Source organism: Epinephelus moara, chromosome 12 (genome assembly GCF_006386435.1).
Source record: "Epinephelus moara isolate mb chromosome 12, YSFRI_EMoa_1.0, whole genome shotgun sequence".
NCBI lineage: Eukaryota > Metazoa > Chordata > Actinopteri > Perciformes > Serranidae > Epinephelus > Epinephelus moara.
Window position 1 is genome coordinate 37,926,650 of NC_065517.1, and position 22,305 is coordinate 37,948,954.

Genomic DNA, 22,305 nt, shown 5'->3' on the forward strand with positions numbered 1-22,305 from the left:
GTGCAGCCAACAAATCTGCAGCAACTGTGTGATGTCATCATGTCAATATGGACCAAAGTCTCTGAGGAATGTTTCCAGCACCTTGTTGAATCTGTGACACCAAGAATTAAAAAGGGGGTCCAACCTGGTACTAGCAAGGTGTACCTAATAAAGTGGCCAGTGAGTGTATGTTGCTGTTTTATTGAGGAGGTAGAGTGGGTTGTCCACTTCAGTGTACACCTCAAGTTTTCTCCTTAAGTATTACACTTAAGACTTAATTTGTCCTTAACTGAGGGACTTACACAGTTGCACAGAATCCCTGAAAAGGTTTCTTTAGTTAAGGAAAAAACATTAAATCATTTATTGCATTGAAAGAGATTTTACTGTGGTAAAAGTTTGTTTGATTGGACTCACGCTTGTGACGCCTGTTATCGTCTCACATAGTTGCCCTATAGTTATATAGTGAAAAAATGGCAGAAGAAAAGAAGACAAGAAAAGCATACTGGTCAGAGGAGGAAAGGTTAAACGTCTAAAGGAATACAATCATAAAAAGCACAAACTAGAAAGATCCCCAAATACCTGAAAACAGTTGTAAGAAGAAATTGCAATTAAAACTAAAATCAAAAGTGTATCCGTTCGGTTCTCCTGGTTGCAGAACACTCTTCTCAGGGTGTGTTAGTTTTTTCTTTTTTAATTTATCACCATAAACGCGGTCGTGTTGGAGTAAAGATAGAATCAGAGGCACCTTAAGATTTTGTTTGTTTTTTTACCTTGCTTTGGTTGCTCATATCTTTTGTGCAGCGGCCTATGGAATCCTTCAGTATAAGACCAAGATAAGGAGACAACCAGAAATACTTAAGTTAACATTTTAAGGAAACTGTAATGAGAAGACTTAAGGGTGTTTTGTGCAACTGATTTTATTTTGAGGAAACCCTAACTAGGACTTTAGGTGTTTTGCGCAACCGGCCGCAGGTTTTCAGTACCTGAGAGTTATTACAGCATGCTGTTACAGAAAAGTGTCAGAATACATAAACCTCTAATTTTGATATTATTAGAAATCCTATCTTAAATAACCGACACAGTAAAGTTTTAAAACCACTTTGATGAACAATGTAAAATTATTTATTTTATGGGTCTAAAAGTAAAATAAAAAAACTTAAAGGTGGTATGTTTGCATAAGGTTGAAGGACTCAGGAGAGAGAGTGAAATATAAATATCATAATATTAAGATATCCTCCCTTTTATTCTTAACTAATTGTCAAGCCGCTGAAACACTGGATCCTAGAATGCAACCAACCAATCACATTGTTTTTAAATTGGGTGCCACTTCCTGATAGATACTGATCCATTCAGCTCTGTTACACATTCAGAGTCTCCCAGTCGTATCTGAGAAAACCTTGATGAGCCACAGAAAACATTATATAACAGTTTTCACAGGCTGTGTAGGAACAGTCCCTTTGATGAGCATACACGATGAAGACTTGCCACTCATGAAGGGTTTATGTGTCAACAATGGAAGTCATCATTAGGGTTCACATAAAATAAAAATACACTGCGTCATGATGTGTTGCACAGATTTTACAATGAAAGTCTAGATGTTGTGCTCGGTCATTAGGTTCAGTCATGTACAACAGATGTCTGTCTCTCTGGGTCACAAAGACTGAAGTCGTAAATTTACAAGAACGAACCCAGCCTCCCAAAGTGAAGCGTGTGTTCTTCGACAAAAAAACTGAATTTTTCTGATTTTCTCGGAAATTTGTGACTTTATAATCTCAGATAATATAAAGTAATATAACAAAATACAATACACCAAAAATACAATAGCCCCAGTATAGTGTGTCATGATGAGGTCATTAAAGGAGGTTCAGTCATGTCGGACAGCTGTCAGTCCATCTAGGTGACATCTCTACGACGACGTGCGACGGCCACTGCGGGTGATCAAACAAAAGTAAAAAAAAAACAATAAAGAGCCAAGGGATGGGGGAAATATTCCCTCTCAGAAAATTCAGAATATCCAAAATTAAAGTGGAAAATTTTTAAGAAAAAAAAAAAAGGAATATTCTCTGAGATCCAACCAGCCTTTTCTTGGAAATGTACCACTTTAATCTCAGAGATTATCTGAAGTTTTTTGTGTCCATCTTTGAATTTGTCCTCATAAATTTGTCTCATGCATTTTTGTGTTTGGTGGTTGCAAATTTACCCCTTTAATCTCAGGAATTATCCAAGTTTTTTTCTCGTAAATTTGGGAGTTTGTTCTCGTAAACTTGCCACTTTACTCTCAGAGAATATTTGCGTTTTTGCCTCAAAGTTGTGAGTATGTTCTCATAAATTTACCACATTAATCTCAGAGAATATCCAAGTTTTTTCTCATACATTTTTGATTTTCTTAGTCGCAAATTTACCATTTTAATCTCAGGGATTATCCCATTTTTTTTTCCCTTGTAAATTTGTGAGTTTGTTCTCGTAAATTTGCCACTTTAATCTCAGAGAATATTCAATTTTTTTCTCATAAATGTACCATTTTAATCTCGAAAATTCAGTTCAGGTCTGCAGCTACTATGGAAACCACTCCATATGAAAGGTGTGTGCATCAGACTGGTTCTGTAATTAACACACCTCACATAGAGTCAGAAGTGAATTTGACTTCACAACGATAACGTGTATTGAACAAGTTACAGCTCAAATTATCCAACTAGATGTAAAACAAACCAAATTATCTCACTACAGTGTTTATCTTTCTATAAATAACAGTTTCACGCACTGAAGAGGAACACTGTGACCCGAGCCCAGTGTCAGTGAACTTCCAGTCACCCATCTGACTGGTTTCCAAGGAGGGAGATCGGCTGAAAGCAGCCTCCACATCAGCTAATTGGGTCAGTGCATCCAGGCAGCACATCAGCAATCAGCTGTTCCACCTGCCTCCACCTCACCTGCCTCAGGTATATTCATCCGCATCTAACATGTCCCACAGGGCCTCGAACGCATCTCATGTGGAGGAGAAAACAACAGGTCTGCATCTACTGACGGTGCACTTTCATCGTGTTTGTTCTATTTCAGGTGATAATCTGGAGCATCTATTGATCCGTGAACACGTGCACAAAATGTCAGGGACAGCTGAATATAAGAGAGCACGGTGGGTGATTTTAATGGGCTGTGAGTGAAGAGAATTAGCCCACCATGCACTGCTAATGCAATTCTCTTTTTATCTGAGCTTCCCACCATCAGCAGGCAGCTTCAGTATCACTGTCACAACAATCCTGGGTCAACACCGAGCGCAGCGTGCCCGTGCCACTGTAACTCTACCTCTGCTATTGAGTTACACAAGCTTTCCACAACACACAGCGGTGCGACACTGACAATCCTGCTCATATACCGCCTGTATCTGACATTAAACTTTACAAAATACTGCAACCACAGCTCTGTCTGTCTTACCTTGACAAAAAGCTCGATATCAGGGTCTCTGTCTTGACCGCTAGTGGACATGATGCCTGCCTCTGGCTGTCACCTTGATTCTTTTTCTTTAACTACAGTCCTCTGCTTGTCCTTAGAGGTCTACATCCTCCAGGAAGAAAAAGATATCTTCTCTGAGATTATCCTCACTCCGCTGACACCTCACAATAAGTTTTTGGTTCTCAGCCCCTGATTCAAGATCTCCACCACCCTCTGGTGCTGCAGAGCTGTCCTCTGTCTTGTTTGTGTCCTGTCCAGGTGGCAGGTAGAGCCCCTCGCTCTGATTTAGACACAGATGGAGAGCAGAGCTCGCTCTCACTGACACACAGTGGAAAACAGGTGTCAGTCTATACCAGGGGGTGGAGCCCCATCCCTCTCTCTTCCCACCACTGCAACCAAACTCCCCTCTAAAGCCACACACACCACCATCACCTCCTCTCCTATCTGTCTCCTCTCTGCCCTCACTTTCTCATTTTGTCTCTATGCTCCTCGGGGTCACATCAGGTTGACTCTTCCAGCTACATCACAAAAATATCACCACTCTTGAGAAATCCCAAATATCAAATATAACAAGCAGAAAAAGTGGGTTGATATTTGTGTCACTTTTTGTCACTTTTGGAGTGCGTGAGCTGCAGCATCCATATTTAATGTTCGCACGTGTCTGACTGTGGCAGATTGAGGCAGGTTATATTTGATCACCAGCAGGAGATCTGGAGAGGATTCCTCTGTGAATTATTGATGCTTGGCTTCGGTTTTAAGGCAGGAATTGGCGTTCGTGTGCGGAAACACGGCCCTATGTAGGGCGACAAAAATAAAAGCAGGTCTGACACCAAAAATCTTCATCAGCACACAGAAGACATTGAGCTGTTTTCTCTATTTGTGTCATTGAAACTGGTACACACTTTTAAGAGTTTTACCCCAAAAAGAAACTCATCGTGTGAATTTTAAAGTCAGATGGAAGCAGAGGAAGAGAGACTTAATTTTTTAAGCAGTGTCTATTTATAGAGCAGCCCCCTCTCCTGGCTGACATACAAACATGCAGCACAAAGCAATTACTGAAACGCTATGTGTTTATAAGGGAAAATGTTGAGTACTGTCTAATTAGTTATTTTAGGTTTTCTTTGTGTAGGCCCTAACCACAGTTACAGTCTCAATGAGCCTCACAGAACACACAGTGTGAAAATACTACATGATAATGAGCTGAGCTCAAAGTCTCATCAGATTTAGATCTCATTCAGCCATCTTTCAACCCCCAGATTTGGCATCAGTAAATAGAAAATCTCATTCCAGTTGATTACCACTGCATTTTAAAGAAGCTCTCGTCAGATATTTTTAGGATCCTTTACAGCTACAGACTAGAGAAGACACTAAGTGTAGCTGGTTTTACATTTATCAAAGCAATAGTTGCAACTCAACCACCATGTGATCGCCATTGTACGCGCCTGCAAACCATGGATACACTATGCTTAAGTTTCAACGTATGGTGAGGTTTAGGCACAAAAAACACTTGGTTATGGTCAGCAAAAATGTTCATGTTTTGGCTTAAAATACCCACTTTTGAGGGCGTGAATCGTGATCCCAGCTGGACATGCAGATATGACAGAGACAGAGCTTTTGCAATATAGGGAATGGATATGAGGCTCTCTGAGTCACTGTCTTTGTTGAAGTCTCCTCTAAAAACATACTTCTACTGGAAAGCATATTCATTTATTCATTTTCTGTAACTGCTTATCCTGTTAGGGTTTGCAGGGCTGTGGAGACAGGCAGGGGGTCACCAGACTATCACAGCGCTGACACATAGAGACAGACAACCATTCACACTCACCTACGGACAATTTAGAGTCACCAGTTAACCTGCATGTCTTTGGACTGTGGGAGGAAGCTGGAGCACCAAGTCATTTAACTTTTTCCTCAGTGCCCCATAATGACAACGTAAAAACAGGATTTTAGAATTTTTCGCAAATGTATGCAAAGAAAAAAGACACGTCACATTGATACAAGTACTCTCAAGTACCCTTTACTATGACACTTGTAATCTCTCTCATCTGTGAGATGTTTCTACACCTTAATGAACTCCACCTGTGGCCCACACCTGTGTCTATATAAGGTCTCAGCTGACAATCAGAGCAAACCAGCCATGACGTGGAAGGAACTGCCTACAAAGCTCAAAGACAGGATTGTGTCGAGGCACAGATCTGGGCAGTGAAGGTTCCCAAGAAGAGTGAGAAAACGGAGCAATCCAGGGAGAGGGTCTTTGAATAGAGGTGACCAAGAAGTTGATGTTAACTCTGGCTGAGCTTGTCCTGAAGGACAACCATCGCCAAAGCGCTCCACTGATCTTGGCTTTGTGTCAGAGTCGCCAGACAGGAGCCTCTCCTCGGTTAAAGACACAGGAAAGCTGCTTGGAGTTTTCATGAAAGCACCTGAAGGACTCTTGGACAAGAGACAAGATTCTCTGCTCTGATTAAACGAAGATTGAACTGTTTGGCTTTAATTCTAACTGTTATGTTTGGGAGGAAACCAGCCCACCCAATACCAATGGTGAAACATGGTGGTGACAGCATCATGCTGTGGCCGTGTTTTTCAGAGGCAGGGACTGGGGGTCTGGTCAGGGTTAAAGGAAAGCTTAACAGAGACATCCATAGGGAAAACCTGGTCCAGAGTGCTCAGGACCTCAGACTGGGCTGAATGACACCGAGCACACAGCCAAGATAGCACAGCAGTGGCTCCCTGTGAACGTCCCTGAGTGACTGAGCCAGAGCCCTGACATGAACGCAATCAAACATCTCTGGAGAGGCCTGAAAATGGATCATCCACCACCGGTCCCCATACAACCTGAGAGAGCTTGAGAGGATCTGCAGAGGAGAGTGGCAGAAAATCCCCAAATTCAGGTATGCAAAGCTTTATGTGTCAAACTCAAGACGACTTGAGGATGAGAACCGAGTGAGAGGTCTTGGTTGTGGACTTTCCACGTCAACATATGATGTGCAAGGTAGCCTGGGTGCATCTGTCATTAACGTTCTGGGACGCCGTGTCATCTTCAGCCTGTGTCTTTTCAAACAAAAAGTATTTTATAATTCTCTTATTTTTATTGTATGAATAGTTAGCACTGTCGCCTCACAGCAAGAGTGCTCCAAGTTTGAATTTTGTTTGTGGAGTTTGCATGTTCTCCCCGTGTCAGCGTGGGTTTCCTCCAGGTGCAGGTGTGTCCGTAGGTGTGAATGTGAGTGTGAATGGTTGTCTGTCTCTATGTGTCAGCCTGTGATAGTCTGGTGGCCTGTCCAGGGAGTACCTTGCCTCTCACCCAGTGACACCTGGGATAGGCTCCAGCCCCTTCACGACCCTTAAAAGGATAAGCATTTACAGATGATGAATGGAATGAATGGTTTTACATAGTAGGTTGAACACTTCTTGTTCTTACTAGGAGATAATTTGAGAGGGTTGATAGCGATCTTAAATGTGACAGTGGGATCAATCTCCTAATCTCAAGCATATTTCTCAAATGTTTACGTATTCCTTTAAAGATTTCTTAATCCTTTGTTGGTCATAAACCCATTAAGGGCTCAGAAGAAATGGCCTTGGGGGTTTTGTGTCCTCTTGAGACAAAAGGAAGCTCAAATCACTGACTTGTTGGGCTAATCATTCAACCGACATCAAACAGTAACAGACATTTTGTATCTTTCCGGAGCAGAGGTGGAGAGGAGTGTTTGAACTCTCCACTGTGTCGACACACGCTCACCAAATACGACAACCGGTCGATCCATGGGTGACAACAAACCTTATGATTATGTGACCATGTGAACTCTGCCAGTGACTGCTTACACATCTTGTACAGTTAGTATCATAAACAGCTCATTATCACACAGTGTAAGAGTATAAAAAAGATTAAGAAAGGCTTATAGTGATAGTAGTGATAGCTCACAAACAGCAGGGGAGGGGCCACGATCTCCAAACTCCCCTCCCTGTTTTTATAGCTCAGCTCGGTTTGGTTTATGGCGATTGTTGAAGATTAAACTGTTGGGAAATCACCCACAGGTTGGACAGGACAGAGGGGCGGGGCGGTATGTGGAGAAGGGGCCAAGTATGTTGTCACCTCCAGGTTGGACTACGGTCCATGTTTATCATAATTGTGACATAACGACATCAAGATATCATATCTCTAATCCCAATCAGGGCAATGGGTGAAAATTAGCTGCAAGGACAGATTTAAAGAAGAGTAAGGTTACTTTATGACTTGATAAAAACCACAGGATCCTCTATTTATTATTTGCACTCAAGTGATGACCCCAATGAAGTCCCCCCCCCTAACCACAACTATCACACATTCACATATATGGAGTTTTTCAAATAGGTTTACATTACCTAAGGTTTATGACAAAATCACTTGATGACACACGGCGAGAGAGGAGAGGGAGAGACGCTGTGCTGCTGCCAGAGGAGCCGCTGAATGAGTTCCCTCTGAGCGCTAAGTCACTAAAAGAGTCTGAGAAGTAAAACATTCAGGACGCCACAGTTTGTTCCACACTACTGAAGCTGCTCCTCTTTTTGGAACCATCGTGGAGTGTGTAATAATTTCGCTTTCAGCCATGCTTGTTGTTGCCGTGGGTAACAGTATGACGTCAGTATGTCAACACGTAGAAATATTTTTGCGATATGAATGTTTCATATGATATTAAAAATCATACCGGTGGCTCCCACTCGGAAACTCCCAGACGGCACTATTACTCCCACTCATACCCCCAATCCCAAATGGATCCCTTACAGACTCGTTGACTACAGACCTAGGACCAATTCCATTTCTTCCCCTTAGCCCTTGTCTTGGCCGTTCCCCTTGGTTTTGTGCGTTCACGTGAAAGGAAGTGGTGTCCCAATTCTGCGTCAGGTTAGCTCTTAACCCTATCACGACTGTAGTGAAGATGTTTGGATCACTTTAAGATAAATCATCCAGGTCAGATTATAGCACTTAATTTGTCTTCTCTACTGATCGCTTACACCCATTCTTAAGGCCCATTTATGCTCCCTTTACGTACGAAAATGTATGTCTGTTTCAAACGATGTTACCGTCATTGCCCACGTACTTCCATGCGTCCTTTACATTAGCATGGATGTTAACCAATATATCCACCAGGGGGCAGCCCAGAGTCAAAAGTTTATGACAACAACAAACTCAAAAACAAACATGGCGACTGTGGAGGAGATATTGATAATGTACCTCTTGCATAAAAGACAAAAACAGAGGCAGCGTTGTAGGAGGCGGTGGTCGGTGAGGCCGTTAAATACATTGCGGCTGGAGGACGGAGAATTCTTTTCTCTAGTACTGCCGAAGAGAGAAATTGACAACAAGCGTCATTTCCAGTACTTTAGGATGTCCGCCGGGGCATTCGATAACCGCCATTGTTATTTCTTCTTCGTGTCTCACTAGAGCTACGTATCGGGTAGTGACAGCAACACTGCCTACACAGTTTCCGATGGTACTACTCCGTTTGGCCCGTATCCGTAAGCTTTATGGAAACATGCAGAAATACGGACGAAATGAACGCGGAGCACGGACAGAAGGCTCCGTCCAGATCCGTATTTAACGTTGAGCATAAATGGGCCTTTACCCGACCGCAGCCTTTACTGATGCAACACAAAGACAGTTTTAAGATTCAGCACAAACTGCTGCAGTCGTTCCTGATCACAGGGCCTTACAGTCAGTGAGCTCAGACAGAGCTCCTTGAGCTCAGCCCACTGACTCTCAAATCTGTGTTGCCCAATCAGCAAAGTGACCCCTGCATGTGCTGATAGTTCACCTCACAGAGCAGCAGCTCTATCAGGAGAGCAGGAAAACACACAGACGGATTTGCTCAGGCATGGAGTCCACCGCTGGTTTCTATGGCCGTACAGTAAACCAGTTAATTATTACATCAGGCTGCCTGCAGATTAAAGTCACTGACTGAGCTCCTGATACAGAGAGCGCTGACTTTTAGTACTGAAATCAATACTTTGTCTACTAGTGTTATTTAATACGAGCACTGTTGTTAAAGAGTTCATTATTATGCCATATTTATTCCTCTGCACTTACCTATTTTTATTCTAATGAGTATTTACAATGCAGTTATTGCACTTTATTGTTGTCATGTCCATGTTGAATGTCTTGTTTGCTATATGTTCTTTACTGTGCCTGGGTTTGTGAGTAATGACATTTCATTCACTGTGTGCGGCTGCATACAGTGAATGACAATAAAACTTAAATTTAATTGAGAAGAAAAACAGTCATCGTCATTGTTAGAAAGTAGGGCGTACACATATCTAGTATCTTAAAAATTATATATAATTCATCCATAAGCATTTTCCATTGTGCCAAAATTAGGGCTGCAACTAATGATTATTTTTCAATTTCAATTTCAGTTTCAATTTATTTATTTAAAAAGGGACAGTGCATATTAATGAACATATACATGTAAATATGCCAGATTATAGTCGTAGGCTAGTTTCCATCTGTAGTCCCTTGGCAGGTTGATAATACATCAGGTAAAATAGAAAAAGAGAAAAAAGAAAAGAAACAAAACATACACAATACAAGTACACAGATTATTCAAGACATATACAATACAAGTACACAGAACAGAGTACAGAGACCATTCGAGCTAGTGTGCAAAAGAGGAAAGTGCTTACCATAAAGTGCTGGTGCATGTAAATAAAGTGCTGTTGCATAGATAAAATATATATTGCACAGATTTAAATAAATACAAATCTAAATTGCACGATGCCCTTATAAAGTGCTAGTGCATATTAGATAAAGTGCTGCTGCATGACAGAAAATTAACCAGTACTAAATGAAGGTTGCACATTGCCCTACTACATATTACTAATAAATGGTACAGTTATAAATATAAAGTGCATACTGCATAGTTTTCTCATGTATTAAACTTTTAATCATTTTCTTAATTAGTTAATTAATTAGTTGTTTGGTTTATAAAATATTAAAAAATGTGAAAAAAAGTCTTAAACTAAAAAATATTTAGTTTAGTGTCATAAAGGAGAAAATAAACCAGAAAATATTCACATTTAAGAAGCTGGAATCCAATAATTCTGGCTTTTTTCTCAACTTTTTTCAGTTACTCAAACCGAATCAAATTATCAAATTAGTTGGCAATTAATTTAAAAGTTGTCAGTGTATCCATCATACGAATAATCGTTGCAGCTCATAAATCATCCATTTCTTTTATTTAACAACCAAAACATTTTGTTCTCGCTCTAATTTTCTAACCGTTGTTGGAGTTCAGTCTTGTACCAATTTCTTGTTTTTGCCTTTTTGCTTATAATCAATAATATCTTACTTAAATATCTATTATTATCAATGACACAATCATTTATATTTTCAAGGTACATGTATTTGCATTCCTTAGATATTGCATATATGTAGTACATTCACCTCTAATGACTGAGATGTTCAATAAACTCACCCTAAATAACCTCTGCAGTCAGAAGTCAGTTTACTTATAAATAAGTTGTTAAGCAGCAGCAGTCGGACCCCTTTATAATGCCTGATTATTATTTCTTCTTATGGTTCAGATCTGTGTTTTAAAATTTTTGGCTTTACGTTTTCTTAAAATATACGAGTATTATCACATCATGACCTCAGAGTCTAATGTGGTGATGAGTCATGTGTGCATTAGTCTCTGCCAACAACTGGCTGATGTTACACAGGAGGTCCGTTGTACGAGCCTCGACTTCTCCTGACACATCTCTTATTTTTCTACTAAATGGATTTTATTCAGTTTTATGTGTCTGGAAATGAAATAAAATGAAATCTATACTGTGGACACAGTTTAGAGGGATATATTGTACTTTTCACTGCACTTCATTTATCTGACCACTTTAGTAGATTCATATTAATAATACCAAATATAATCAACGAATAAATAATGTGGTATCTTTATAGGGTAAGATTAGATGAGATAAGACGTTATCAATCCCCAGGGTGTAAATTAATTTATCCAGCAGCATATGAAGTCATTAAAAGGAGCTCCAACGTTATCAGCTGCAACATTATAGTGATCAGCAGTGGTGGAGGAAGTATTCAGATCTTTTACTGGTAAAAGTATTAATATGACACTGTAAAAATACTCTGTTACAAGTAAAAGTCCTGCACTGAAAATGTTATTTGAGTAAAAATATGTAAGTACAACCAGGAACATAAAGTATTAAAAGTGAAAGTAGTCAATGCAGAAAGTAAAATGAATCACTCAAATCCTCATATTTGCGAAGCAGAAACCATTATTTATTTTCTTCCAATATATTTTCTGCCAACTGATCGATCGACGTTTCATTTCAGCTACACTTTTATATTTTCACATGTTTTGTGCAAAAATCTTAATTTGTAAAGTAACTAATAACCAAAGTTATTAAATAATTGTAGTGGAGTGATGGAGTAGAAAGTGGCATTAGATTAAAACACCTTAAATTTGAACTTAAGTGCAGTACTTGAGTAAATGTACTTAGTTACATTCCACCACTGGTGATTAGTGTTGATATTAATGCATCAGTAATCATCATACAATCATATACAGTAATGTGTGTTCTGAAACAGGCCGTTCTGCGTAATGAGTACTTTTGGTACTTTGACTATATCCTCCTGAGACCCTGTGTCCTCATATGAGGACATCACATTTTGGGTTTTCTTGACCTTGTATTTCATTCAACTTAGTCTCTATATACAGACTCTACATTCAGTGAATGTAGAGCCAGCTGCAGTTGTTGCCAGGTTAAACAGTCCGTGCGGTGAACTAACGAGGCGGAACATAATTGGCGTCACTGCAAACTCTGAATCCATCACAATGGTTCAGCATATTTACTTATATATAAACGGAAGTTGGAAACGGAAATTCGCCTCCTCCGCCCAAATCAAACCGGAATGCCAAAAAATCGGGGGTCTGCCCCCAGAGGCTGTATCGCCGTCTGCCGGAAGTCAGACGCCGAATACAGCCGATGGGTTCCGAGAATGCATTCAACTTAACTCGTTGTCCTCGTCCATGGACCCTTTTTTTTGCCATCTAGTGGTAGTAAGAGCACAATACACTAATCCATGTAAAAAACAAAAAAAAAACAAGATGGCAGCCATCTCTGCCAAGTCAGTCTGCAGCTGATCCCAACACAAAAGTGGACAAGGTCCAAAACCTGATCACAGTTTATGGTTGAAATGTGTTTATTTATGATTAATAATGTTTGTAGTTTGATGTGGCAACAAAGTTGACTTTATTTAATTAATTTAACAACAGTAACAAGCTGTTAATTAGAAAGTACTCGTTTGAAGACATTGGGACTTTACTATCATCTCTTAGGGCACTGGGATGTTACTGTCATTGACAATGTTTAGTTTTTCATACTTAACAGATTCTACTGATCCCAAATAGCTAGGAGAAATTAAAAATGAATAGCAAACAAAAGTTCAGGTCTCAGGAGGATATTTTGATATGTATACTTTTGTACTATTGAAATTTCAGGTCATATTTTGAATGCATGACTTTTACATGTAACAAGGGGCGTAGTAGTGGGGTTTACTGATTACCCAGGGCCCCAATGAGAGGGGGGCCCTTTAAAAGCTTGGAATAAAAAAGTTTGGTTTTATTTGCAGCTTTTCATTTCTAATTAATTAGTACACTAACTAAATTAAATTAAAACTAAAAAACTTAAATCAGCTGAAAGACCGAACTTTGAATAAAATAATAGTGAAAGCTCTCTAAAGCCTGTCTCACCCTTTAAAGGCGCAAAATGGTTCAGTCCACCCTTGCACTAGGATTAGTCTCTAAACGCAGCTCGAGCCTAGTGAGTGACAGCTGGAGCAGCATCGTAGACTGTTTCCTCAAAAAAAAAAAGAAAAAGGTAAATCAGGATTTCAAAAAGGAAAACTAATAAAGCAAGGAAATGCAAAAACCTCAAAAGGTGTGTGCGAGAGACAGGGATCAAGACAGAAAGGGCGGGGGCCCACAGAGAGGGCTTATGCACAGGGCCCAGAATTTGGTGCTACGTCCCTGCTAGTAACAGGGTGTTTTAACACTTTTTTGCTTTAGTAAAACATCTTCTTCATCCACTGTAAATAACCAGCCATGACACTAAAGAAACAGAAGTTGTGCCCAAAAAAGTAAAGTTCACAGCACAGCGAAGAAAACACGAGACAAGAGACAAGATGGCTTCAGTGCTGCTGATAAAGGCAAAAACCAGCTATAATGCTGCTGCTTTCTCTGATGTCTCATGCTGGGCAGTGATGCTGAAGCAAACTGAAGCCTGACCCGGGTCAACCTGCACAGACTCTGGTTTTCTTTCTGTTTCTTACCTTGACGAACAGAGAGATGTCAGGCTGGCTGGGATCAGCCGGCGCAGCGCTGCTCTCATCCAGAGTGACACTCTCCAGAGTCTTCAAGCTGTAGTCGACACACTCCTCCGGTGTGCTGTCAGTGTTGGGGTGTGTGTACGACATCAACATCCCATCTTCCGCGTTATCCTCATCCTGTACCCAGGGCTGGATCGGCGGGTCGTCGCACGGGTCTCCGGGGGAAGCGGAGAATGCTGAGGAGGCCGAGGAGGAGCGCCTGGATCCGCCGTGCGCCTCGCCGTTCACTTCCTCCATTTTCACCTCCTCCACCACTGGCTCCACATGCACCTCAACCTTTTCCTCTGCTTTAACCTCTTCATCATCGCTGGATGAGGAGGAAGAGCTTCTTTCTTTGTCTCTGGTGTCCATGTAGTCCGGGGAGCTGCGCTCCCCCTTCGCAGAGACGTGGACCTGCACCTCGCTGTGCAGCTGCTCCTGCGCCTCTCCTGGGCTCTCAGATCTGGGCTCTCTGTCGGGGCTGTCGGCTCCATCACGGCGCTCTTCGTGCTCACTTCCGTCAGCTATGGTGTCATAGATGTTGTCCATGTCTGCAGTGTTTGTCTCTGGCGTATCAGGAGGTTAAACGTGGAGGAGGAGAGCTGCAGTGGTCACAGTGTGGCGCACAGTCCGCCTGCCTCTGACTGACTGAGCACCTGGGCAAACTCCAGCGATAACTCATAGGAGACCTTTGATCCTGCAAAGTTAACAAGTCATTTATGGAAAAGTTGAGGCCTGTGCCTTCAAGGACACGCTGGCACAGGGGAAGTACAATAGGGCTGGCTGGCACACACACATTTTCTGGTGCTTTGAAGGTCACAGAGACAAATATGTCGAAATGTTTGATTTGTTAAACCTGCTCTCCGTTCAAAGGTCTGAAAGTCACGAACTGTCTTGGTGAGGGTAACACTTCAGTTTTATGGTACAAAAGTAAAAAAGTAATCTGGCAATGATACACATGGGCAGAATATTAGACGACGGGCCCCTGGGCACCGATATGCAAAGGGCCCCACCACCTCTCCTACACAGGAGCAAGACACAAAGTTTGTGGTGGCTTTGAATCTCTTTGTCGTCATTATGCATCTGTTTGTGTTTCTCTGAGATAATTTTGTGTCGTTTGTAATCATTTTGTCTCCTTGTGGTAGTTTTGCCCATTTTGTAGTTTTGTGTAGGGGTGCATATCATATCATTCACGATAATACCGGTATAATTTTTAATATCATATGAAACATTGATATCATGATACTTGTAGACATATTGATGTCATACTGTTACCCATGGCAACAACAAGCATGACTGGAAGCGAAGTTATTACCGACTCCGTGGTGGTTCCAAAAAGAGGAGCAGCTTCAGTAGTGTGGAATAAACTGTGGCGTCCTGAATGTTTTATGAACAGCCCCGGACTTCTCAGACTCTTTTAGCGAGTTACCGCTCAGAGGGAACTCATTCAGCGGCTCCTCTGGCAGCAGCACAGCGTCTCTCCCTCTCCTCTCCCGCCATGCGCACTCGGGAGTCTGTGTCGTCAAGTTGTTTTTTTATTTGTGATTTTTTTTTTAAGATTATTTCTTGGGGCTTTTTGCCTGGGGGGATGACATGCAGCAGAGGGTTGCAAGCCGGAGTCGAACTCACAACCGCCGCCTCTATACATGGGGCACCTGCACTATCCACTAAACTACCAACGCCCCGTCAAGTGATTTCATCATAAATGCGATCTGCGATCATCTGGTGCTGCTTTACTAGAGGTTCCCAGCAACAGTCGGAAGAAGATCGGGGATGCAGCTTTTGTCAATCATGCCCCAAAGCTATGGAACACATTACCTATAGATATCAGGGAAGCTAGCTCGATAAACTTTTTAAAAAGAAAGCTAAAAACAGATCTGTTCACCTTAGCCTTTAACTTGCTGACTGCCTGAGACAGGTCTGAAACTCTTGAAACTTATAATCTTACTTGTAAACCTACGTGATGCTCGTGGCTCGACAAAAAACTCCATATATGTGAATGTGTGATAGTTGTGGTATCATAACAGCCTGTCACAGGTTACAGCGTGATGATTAGAGGAGAAATGGCAGAGCATAAAGGTCCAGGTGGAACTTTTTTTTTTTTTCTACTCACTATATTATATATTATTACATATTAGTGACCATTGGTTGTACACTACTGTGGGATACTATGAGTCCACTATATAGGGTATATTAATTTACACTAAACATTCGGACAGCACTACAAAAGGAAACACTTTGCACATCTATTAAACAAGACAGGTACCCTGGAAATCCAGAGTTCTCGCGAGAGCACAATTTGAATTTGCTCAGCGACTCACTCTGGCAATCAGTAATGATGCTCATTACCCATACCGCTGGAGCCGAGCTGCACCAATCACATCGGTGTATCTGATATAGGCGGGCCAGAGGTGAGCTAAACAGATGACGACAGCGCTGCAACGCCGATGTCCGGAATCAGTCAGTAAACATTGCAAGATGGCTACAGATGAACACCAGTTGTTTGAAATGGCTTTGGCCGCTACAATGAACGAGTTAGACTTGGCTTTTTCTCTAAAAGAGGAACAGAAGACGGCGCTCAAATCTTTGCTTTGCAAGAAGGACGTTTTTGCTGTTTTGCCGACCAGATACGGCAAGAGTCTAATCTACCTCTACCACTTAGCTCCGCTGGTAGCTAAGCTCTGGATACGTCACCTACGTCACATATTGTTCTGATTGGTCGTAGTGTTATCCAGTTGCGTGCAGTGATATTTTCAAATGCATGCTTGGAGTTGGGCCATTTTCATTACGCATAGCCAGACCCTAAATCTTTCTAGATTTGGGTCTGGATTTCCAGGCTACAAGACAGGTGCGTTTGAGAAGACCAAAAAGTTGTCCAGGCTACAAGACAGGTGCGTTTGAGAAGACCAAAAAGTTGCAAAAGGACTCCCGCACACTGTCTAACTTGCAATATATAATTTATTTGCGACGTTTCAGTACTTGACCTGTTTGCCTGATGAAGGTCTAGTACCGAAACGTCGCAAATAAATTATATATTGCAAGTTAGACAGTGTACGGGAGTCCTTTTGCAATTTTCTTAGTGATAAAATATCTTTTCAGCAAATAGTTATATCATCAAGAGTATCGTTATTGCAAAAATACCCTGAAATATTCTGATATTATTTTAGGGCCGTCTTGGTTTTGCATCTCTTTGTGGTCATTTTGAGTCTCTTCCTGGTTGGTACGTGTTAATTTGAGGGACATTTTGGTGGATGTCAGGGGGCCCCCTGACACTTTGGGCCCTGGGCCTTTGCCCAGTAGGCCCATTCAGTGATCCATCCTTGACTAAATGTGTTATAAACTGAATTAGGTGGAGATATTTGAAATGTGTTATTTCTAGTTAATCAACAAAGGACTCGGCTAGTAAAATGTGTAAAGGCCCGGGCATCATAATGAAACACATCAACAGACAGACTGAAAATAAAGAAATACAAACTGCTCAGTTTCACATAAGTCCCTTTAATTTCAGAAGACTCTTTAATTGCATCAACATGGCAAAGATAGTTAATTTGTAAATCATATTAAATTTCCATATTTCAAATCCAGCTCATAATCAACTGAGATAAACCTGATCTAATATTTCTTCTTCTCTAACAATTTCAAATGAATCATTTAAATATACTGCGGATATATTTCATTTCTCTGTCAACAAGTCAGGGGAAAATTATCAGACAACACTTCTCTTTCATAAAACAAGACAATTATCAGAAAATTAACAATTTCCATATAAATGCTTTCAATTTAAGAATTTAAATTTCGTACAAAGTATATATCACAGTGATGTCTGTCATTGATTTGGGCACAGGTATTATTAGTCAATGCATCTAAAAGCATAAGGAGAAAATCCAACCAATTGTTTCTTAAAAGATGCTGAAAAAATATTTGACTTATTAATTTGCAGATTTGGATTCTACTTGATTTTCTATGATTATGCTAATTAAAAAGCTTTTTGGCAAGAGGCACCTAACTTTTTTTTATCTATTTAAATCGCAACTACGAACAAGAAGTGCAAATTATACATGACCTACGAAGCATCAAACTACTGCCCCCTTCGTTCTGTTTCGTTTCTGTCCTGTAGTGCAAATCAGGGGAACAGTTCTTGCAAGTCATGCCCAAATAGTCTTCTCAACCAAGCAACAACGAAACCCTTTAATCCCTATGACGAAATACTGACCAATAGCAATTGCACTTCACATTTCACCAACAAATGGTCATGGTTATGACGGTCAACGTAGGGCGATACACGGTCATCTATACAGAAAAATGCCCTCCAAACACAAACTCTACAAAAACAAAGATAAAACAGACTGACACACAAACGATTGCACACCTTAGAGAGATGTTCTCCGTTAAGTTAAAAGGCAAATGGTAACTGACTACTAAAGAGCAAGGTCGTGATGTGATCGGCTCATGGGATGACCTACGACAGTAGCCTGGCACACTGAGTGAGTCTTTAGTGGAACATCTGCTTCCAAGTCACATTCAGAAATAATACTGACCCCAGCCAGTCTCCAGGGACTGCAGCTGAATGCTTTACTGATTATTCACAGCATTTGTATTAAAATGAAGTTCTAAGTAGAACAGTTGGTGGCAAAAATCTGACATGACCTTCTTCTTACACCAAGTAATCGACTGTTGTCCATACCTCTGTTAGGTCAGAGATATACTTGCTTTTAACTGTGTTTGCGTGCACATCATGGCTGCCTCGCGTCACATGCGTCCATTTGGAGTGTTTGTTGGGCACGTCCTCAAAAATCATCAGGACGTGTCCGCAAAATGTAATACACACATGAACGGTCAGGGCAGTGTTGGCAGAACGAGAGAAAGAAACTCACCACCGTCATGATCTGCTTTATACATACTAGCTATGAGGGTGCTGCTGCCGCTTTTTCTGCCGTGAGCCACACTGATCTCAGAATTAACAATACAATAATTTCCTGGAGTGTTGCCGTGTTTATTGTTTACATGACGCAAATATGGAAGTTCTATATCGTCTAATGTTCATCAGATTTTTGCTAGGCGTTACTAGCACGAGTTTGAATGCTAGAAAATTTGTGTTGACTTCCTTCATACGCGCAAATAACTTGCGTCATACGAGCGTAAAATCTCTGTATTTCACTTGGCATGTCCTCCTCGTCATACGTCCCCGGAGGATCTCAATGCTGACTGGCTATCGCAGTGCAAATTGGTCGCTGAAGTTCGTATTTTTCAACTCTCGTGAATAAACGTATGACCCGAAATTGTGTGAATTGTTTTATTCGCACCCAGTGGACACAAGTTAGTTCTCTGGTGCGCCCTCTAGTGGAATCCTGCAGTAACACATGTAGCACACAAGCAAGAGAGTGAATGATACTTTCTTTTACGACGCAACCCACTGTCTACGCAAACACATGATTAGAACACAAGTATATCTCCAGCCTTACTTTCAAGATGTCAGTATGCGGTCAGCATGTTTCTTAAATTCTTTGCGGTGGGCGCGCTGACACTTTGCTACAAACTCCAGCAGCCTGACGAGGCACTGAGCATCTATCCTGTGCTGAAGGCTACACGTTTGGCAATTGTTTTCCGGTCGTTGAGAAATGTTGAACTCTGGGTAAAATGCTGCAGCTGCTTGTCACTGTTACTTTTAACAAGCCGTCCAATCACAGTGGAGGAGGGGCAAGACAAATACCAGAAAGACCAACTGGAGAAACGAAAAATTAATTCAGAACCCACATCGATAGGCAGGTTTGTCCGTTCATCCTCCCCTTCATCCAGAGCAAGCACTCTACTTTGTGCTGACAGTTTTACGTCTGCGAATATTTCGTATCATAGCAACCAGATGCAAACAAAGCATCTTAGCTGAAAAAGCACTGCACCCTTAATGCAGCCCTACATTTAATTTGTCTTAAAACTGTCATCTTTGTCCACTAGGTAGCATCAATAAAGCTTATTTTTAAGCACTAAAACCTGTTGTGTTGTTGAGGCACTCTTAGTCCCTGCACAGTGACAGCCATGACTGTGTCGGACATTAATGTAACTTTCCAAAAAGTACAATCCGACATTATGCCACTTCACAAAGCAACTGGCCCGGTGTGTAGAGGGTTTGAACTTCCTCCTCGAGCTTCTTTTATTATTCTTCACACTTCATTACTTCTGTTTCCCTGTGTGCAACTGAGTGACAAACTATGACTGCCATCAAGGAAAGATTGTTGGTGCAGTTACGCTTCAGTTAAGGTTTTTCACCCCACCGTTGACTGTGGCTGCTCTTTCACCTCCAAAAAACAAGTTGATTTTGAGCATACTGACACCTTAATGTTATCCAGGTCACAGTTTTGGCCACCAAAGGTTCGTACTTGCCAGAGTCACAGGTTAAATTCCACTCTTAGCTTTGAGTTTTTACTTATTTAGTGACGATGAAAATGATGAGATGAGTTTAGGTAAAATTCACAATCAAAGCAAAGCCACTATAAAGCCCATGTAAAGGTTTATTATCTTGATTAAGCCTGCACCAGAAGCAAACCCCAGACATTCCCCTTACACTCAAACAAGCGAGACGTACCTCTGTACATGATTAGGTTAGATTCCCTTGATCTCCGGCTAATAATAAAAAGAGCAGCACACTGGCATTTAGTGGTATAAGGGAGGCGTTCGGGGATGCTTCTGGACAGAGCGGACTACCTTGGGGAGCAATACCTCCTCTTCTTTTACGTCTGCCATCATTTCTCTATCTTCAGCTACAGGTGCAAGTCCTCTTGCAGTAAGGGCTGCGACATCTCCCTGCTTCTGTGTTTTAGTGAGGGCAGCTGTTTGAGCGTCACTTGTCTGATGTAGACCACCAGAAAGCCCAGCACCATAACCACGCCAAGGAAAGAACCCACGACGGGGGCGTAGGAGTATCCGTTGACTCTGGGAGCGAGGGTGGGGGGCGGGGATGGAGTCGGCTCCACAGACAGCAGGTCCTGAACGTTTAAGAGGGAGCCGTTGTTTGGTAGAGGGTGGATGGACAGGATGTGGCACATGAGAGGGTAGAGGTCCACAGAGCGCATGAAGTCCTTGACGTAATTCTGCCGAAAGGCCGGCCCACGGGCCACGAACACAGGCTGCATGCTGGGTAGGGAGTTGTTATAGCCGTGGTTCCCAACTGGAGAGAAAAGAAAAATGTTTGCATAAAGAGGTTCAGTACTCTGATGTTAATTATTCTTGCATTGTTGATCTATAGATATCCAGTTTCCACATCCGCTTAATTACAGACAGAGATTTATGGAATCTGGCACTGCTGCTCTCTCAGATGATTTACTACCGTCACCGCTGCCCCAGCTGACTCGTTACTGCTCAATCAATCACAGCAACACATGTGCAAAAATGAAAACACACAAGCACACAGACCTTTGATGAACGCTTAGACTGACTGACTACTGCAGTTTTTTTAATGACACCAGTAACGCTACGGAGCAATGTTTTGATTATTTTTATGTTTAGTTTATATTGTGCACATGTATGTTAACAAACATGTGCAAGGGGTGACGTAACACGCTGTAGAGTTGGCTCAATTTTCTTTTCTTTGTAACCAAAATTTGAAATATTGACCTTTTTATAGATTCATAATACAGTATCATCATTGACCTTGTTTGCAGTTCGAGGTGTCCTGTCAACAGTTTTATAATGTTGATTTATGGAGAAAATGCTTTTTGGGCTTCACAGGATTTTTTCCCCGCTGTAATACCGCCACTGGGAAAAATTGTAAGCAAGGCTGAGCTGCATTCCTCCCCTGTCTGCAACATAATGGAGATCAAATTTCAGTAGAGGTGGGAAGGTGAAGATGCGCACAGTGCATGGTGTGTTTGTTTACTAGGAAGTTCATGTGTTTTTTGGGATGACAAGACGAGAGGGCTCTGTCAAGCCCCTTTTGTTCAAGGGGCAGGAATGTTACGTCGTTTTTCTGCCTCCCTGATGTATGGACACAGAATCAGCTATTTCTTAACCTTTCTTTATGAAGAAAGGTTAAGAAATAGCTGATGTCACACAACAATGGCAGCACACATGAAAGTGCACATTACCAGGGATGGGCAGTATTTCTATCACTTGTATTTAAAATATGTATTTCAATTACATTTGAGTATTTTGTAATTTGTATTTGATTGCTTTTTTGGCCGATAAAAAGCAAATGTAATTTGTAAAAAAATACTTTTGAGTGGAGTAATTTTGTATTCAAAATACTTTCTCCACGAATCAAAAAAAATAAAATAGGCTACACATTCTTATAATATTGGATGTAACAATATTTTTTACTTTATTTATATATATATATTTATATATATATATATATATATATATATATATATATATATAATTTTTTTTTTAATCTATGTTTTTTTAAACTTGGGCCATTCAATGTGCCCTTCAATGACCTAGTGGTCTGTTTTACTGGACTGTGCATAACATAGGAAACTGTATGTTGTTGTGGTTGATGCTTGGGATGAATATGCTACAAATGAATTGCC

The 22,305-nt window shown here is 41.2% G+C and overlaps 2 protein-coding genes across 3 annotated transcripts in view; both read right to left on the reverse strand.

Moving 5' to 3' along the window:
* The window catches only part of clic5b (chloride intracellular channel 5b), a 27,462-nt gene extending 12,900 nt beyond the window's left edge, over window positions 1–14,562 (reverse strand). Inside the window, exon 1 of one of the 2 annotated variants that reach the window (XM_050058687.1) lies at window positions 13,748–14,562. In XM_050058687.1, the coding sequence (XP_049914644.1) occupies window positions 13,748–14,332 (585 nt within the window). In that variant the 5' untranslated portion in view covers window positions 14,333–14,562. Of the gene's footprint in view, window positions 1–3,411; window positions 3,762–13,747 lie in introns of those variants that run through there. The other variant, XM_050058688.1, reaches the window with a different exon arrangement.
* A 2,703-nt stretch (window positions 14,563–17,265) lies between these two features.
* The window catches only part of enpp5 (ectonucleotide pyrophosphatase/phosphodiesterase 5), a 14,028-nt gene continuing 8,988 nt past the window's right edge, over window positions 17,266–22,305 (reverse strand). Inside the window, exon 4 of the mRNA XM_050058684.1 lies at window positions 17,266–20,945. Coding sequence (XP_049914641.1) covers window positions 20,539–20,945 — 407 coding nt within the window. The 3' untranslated portion in view covers window positions 17,266–20,538. The remainder of the gene's footprint in view (window positions 20,946–22,305) is intronic.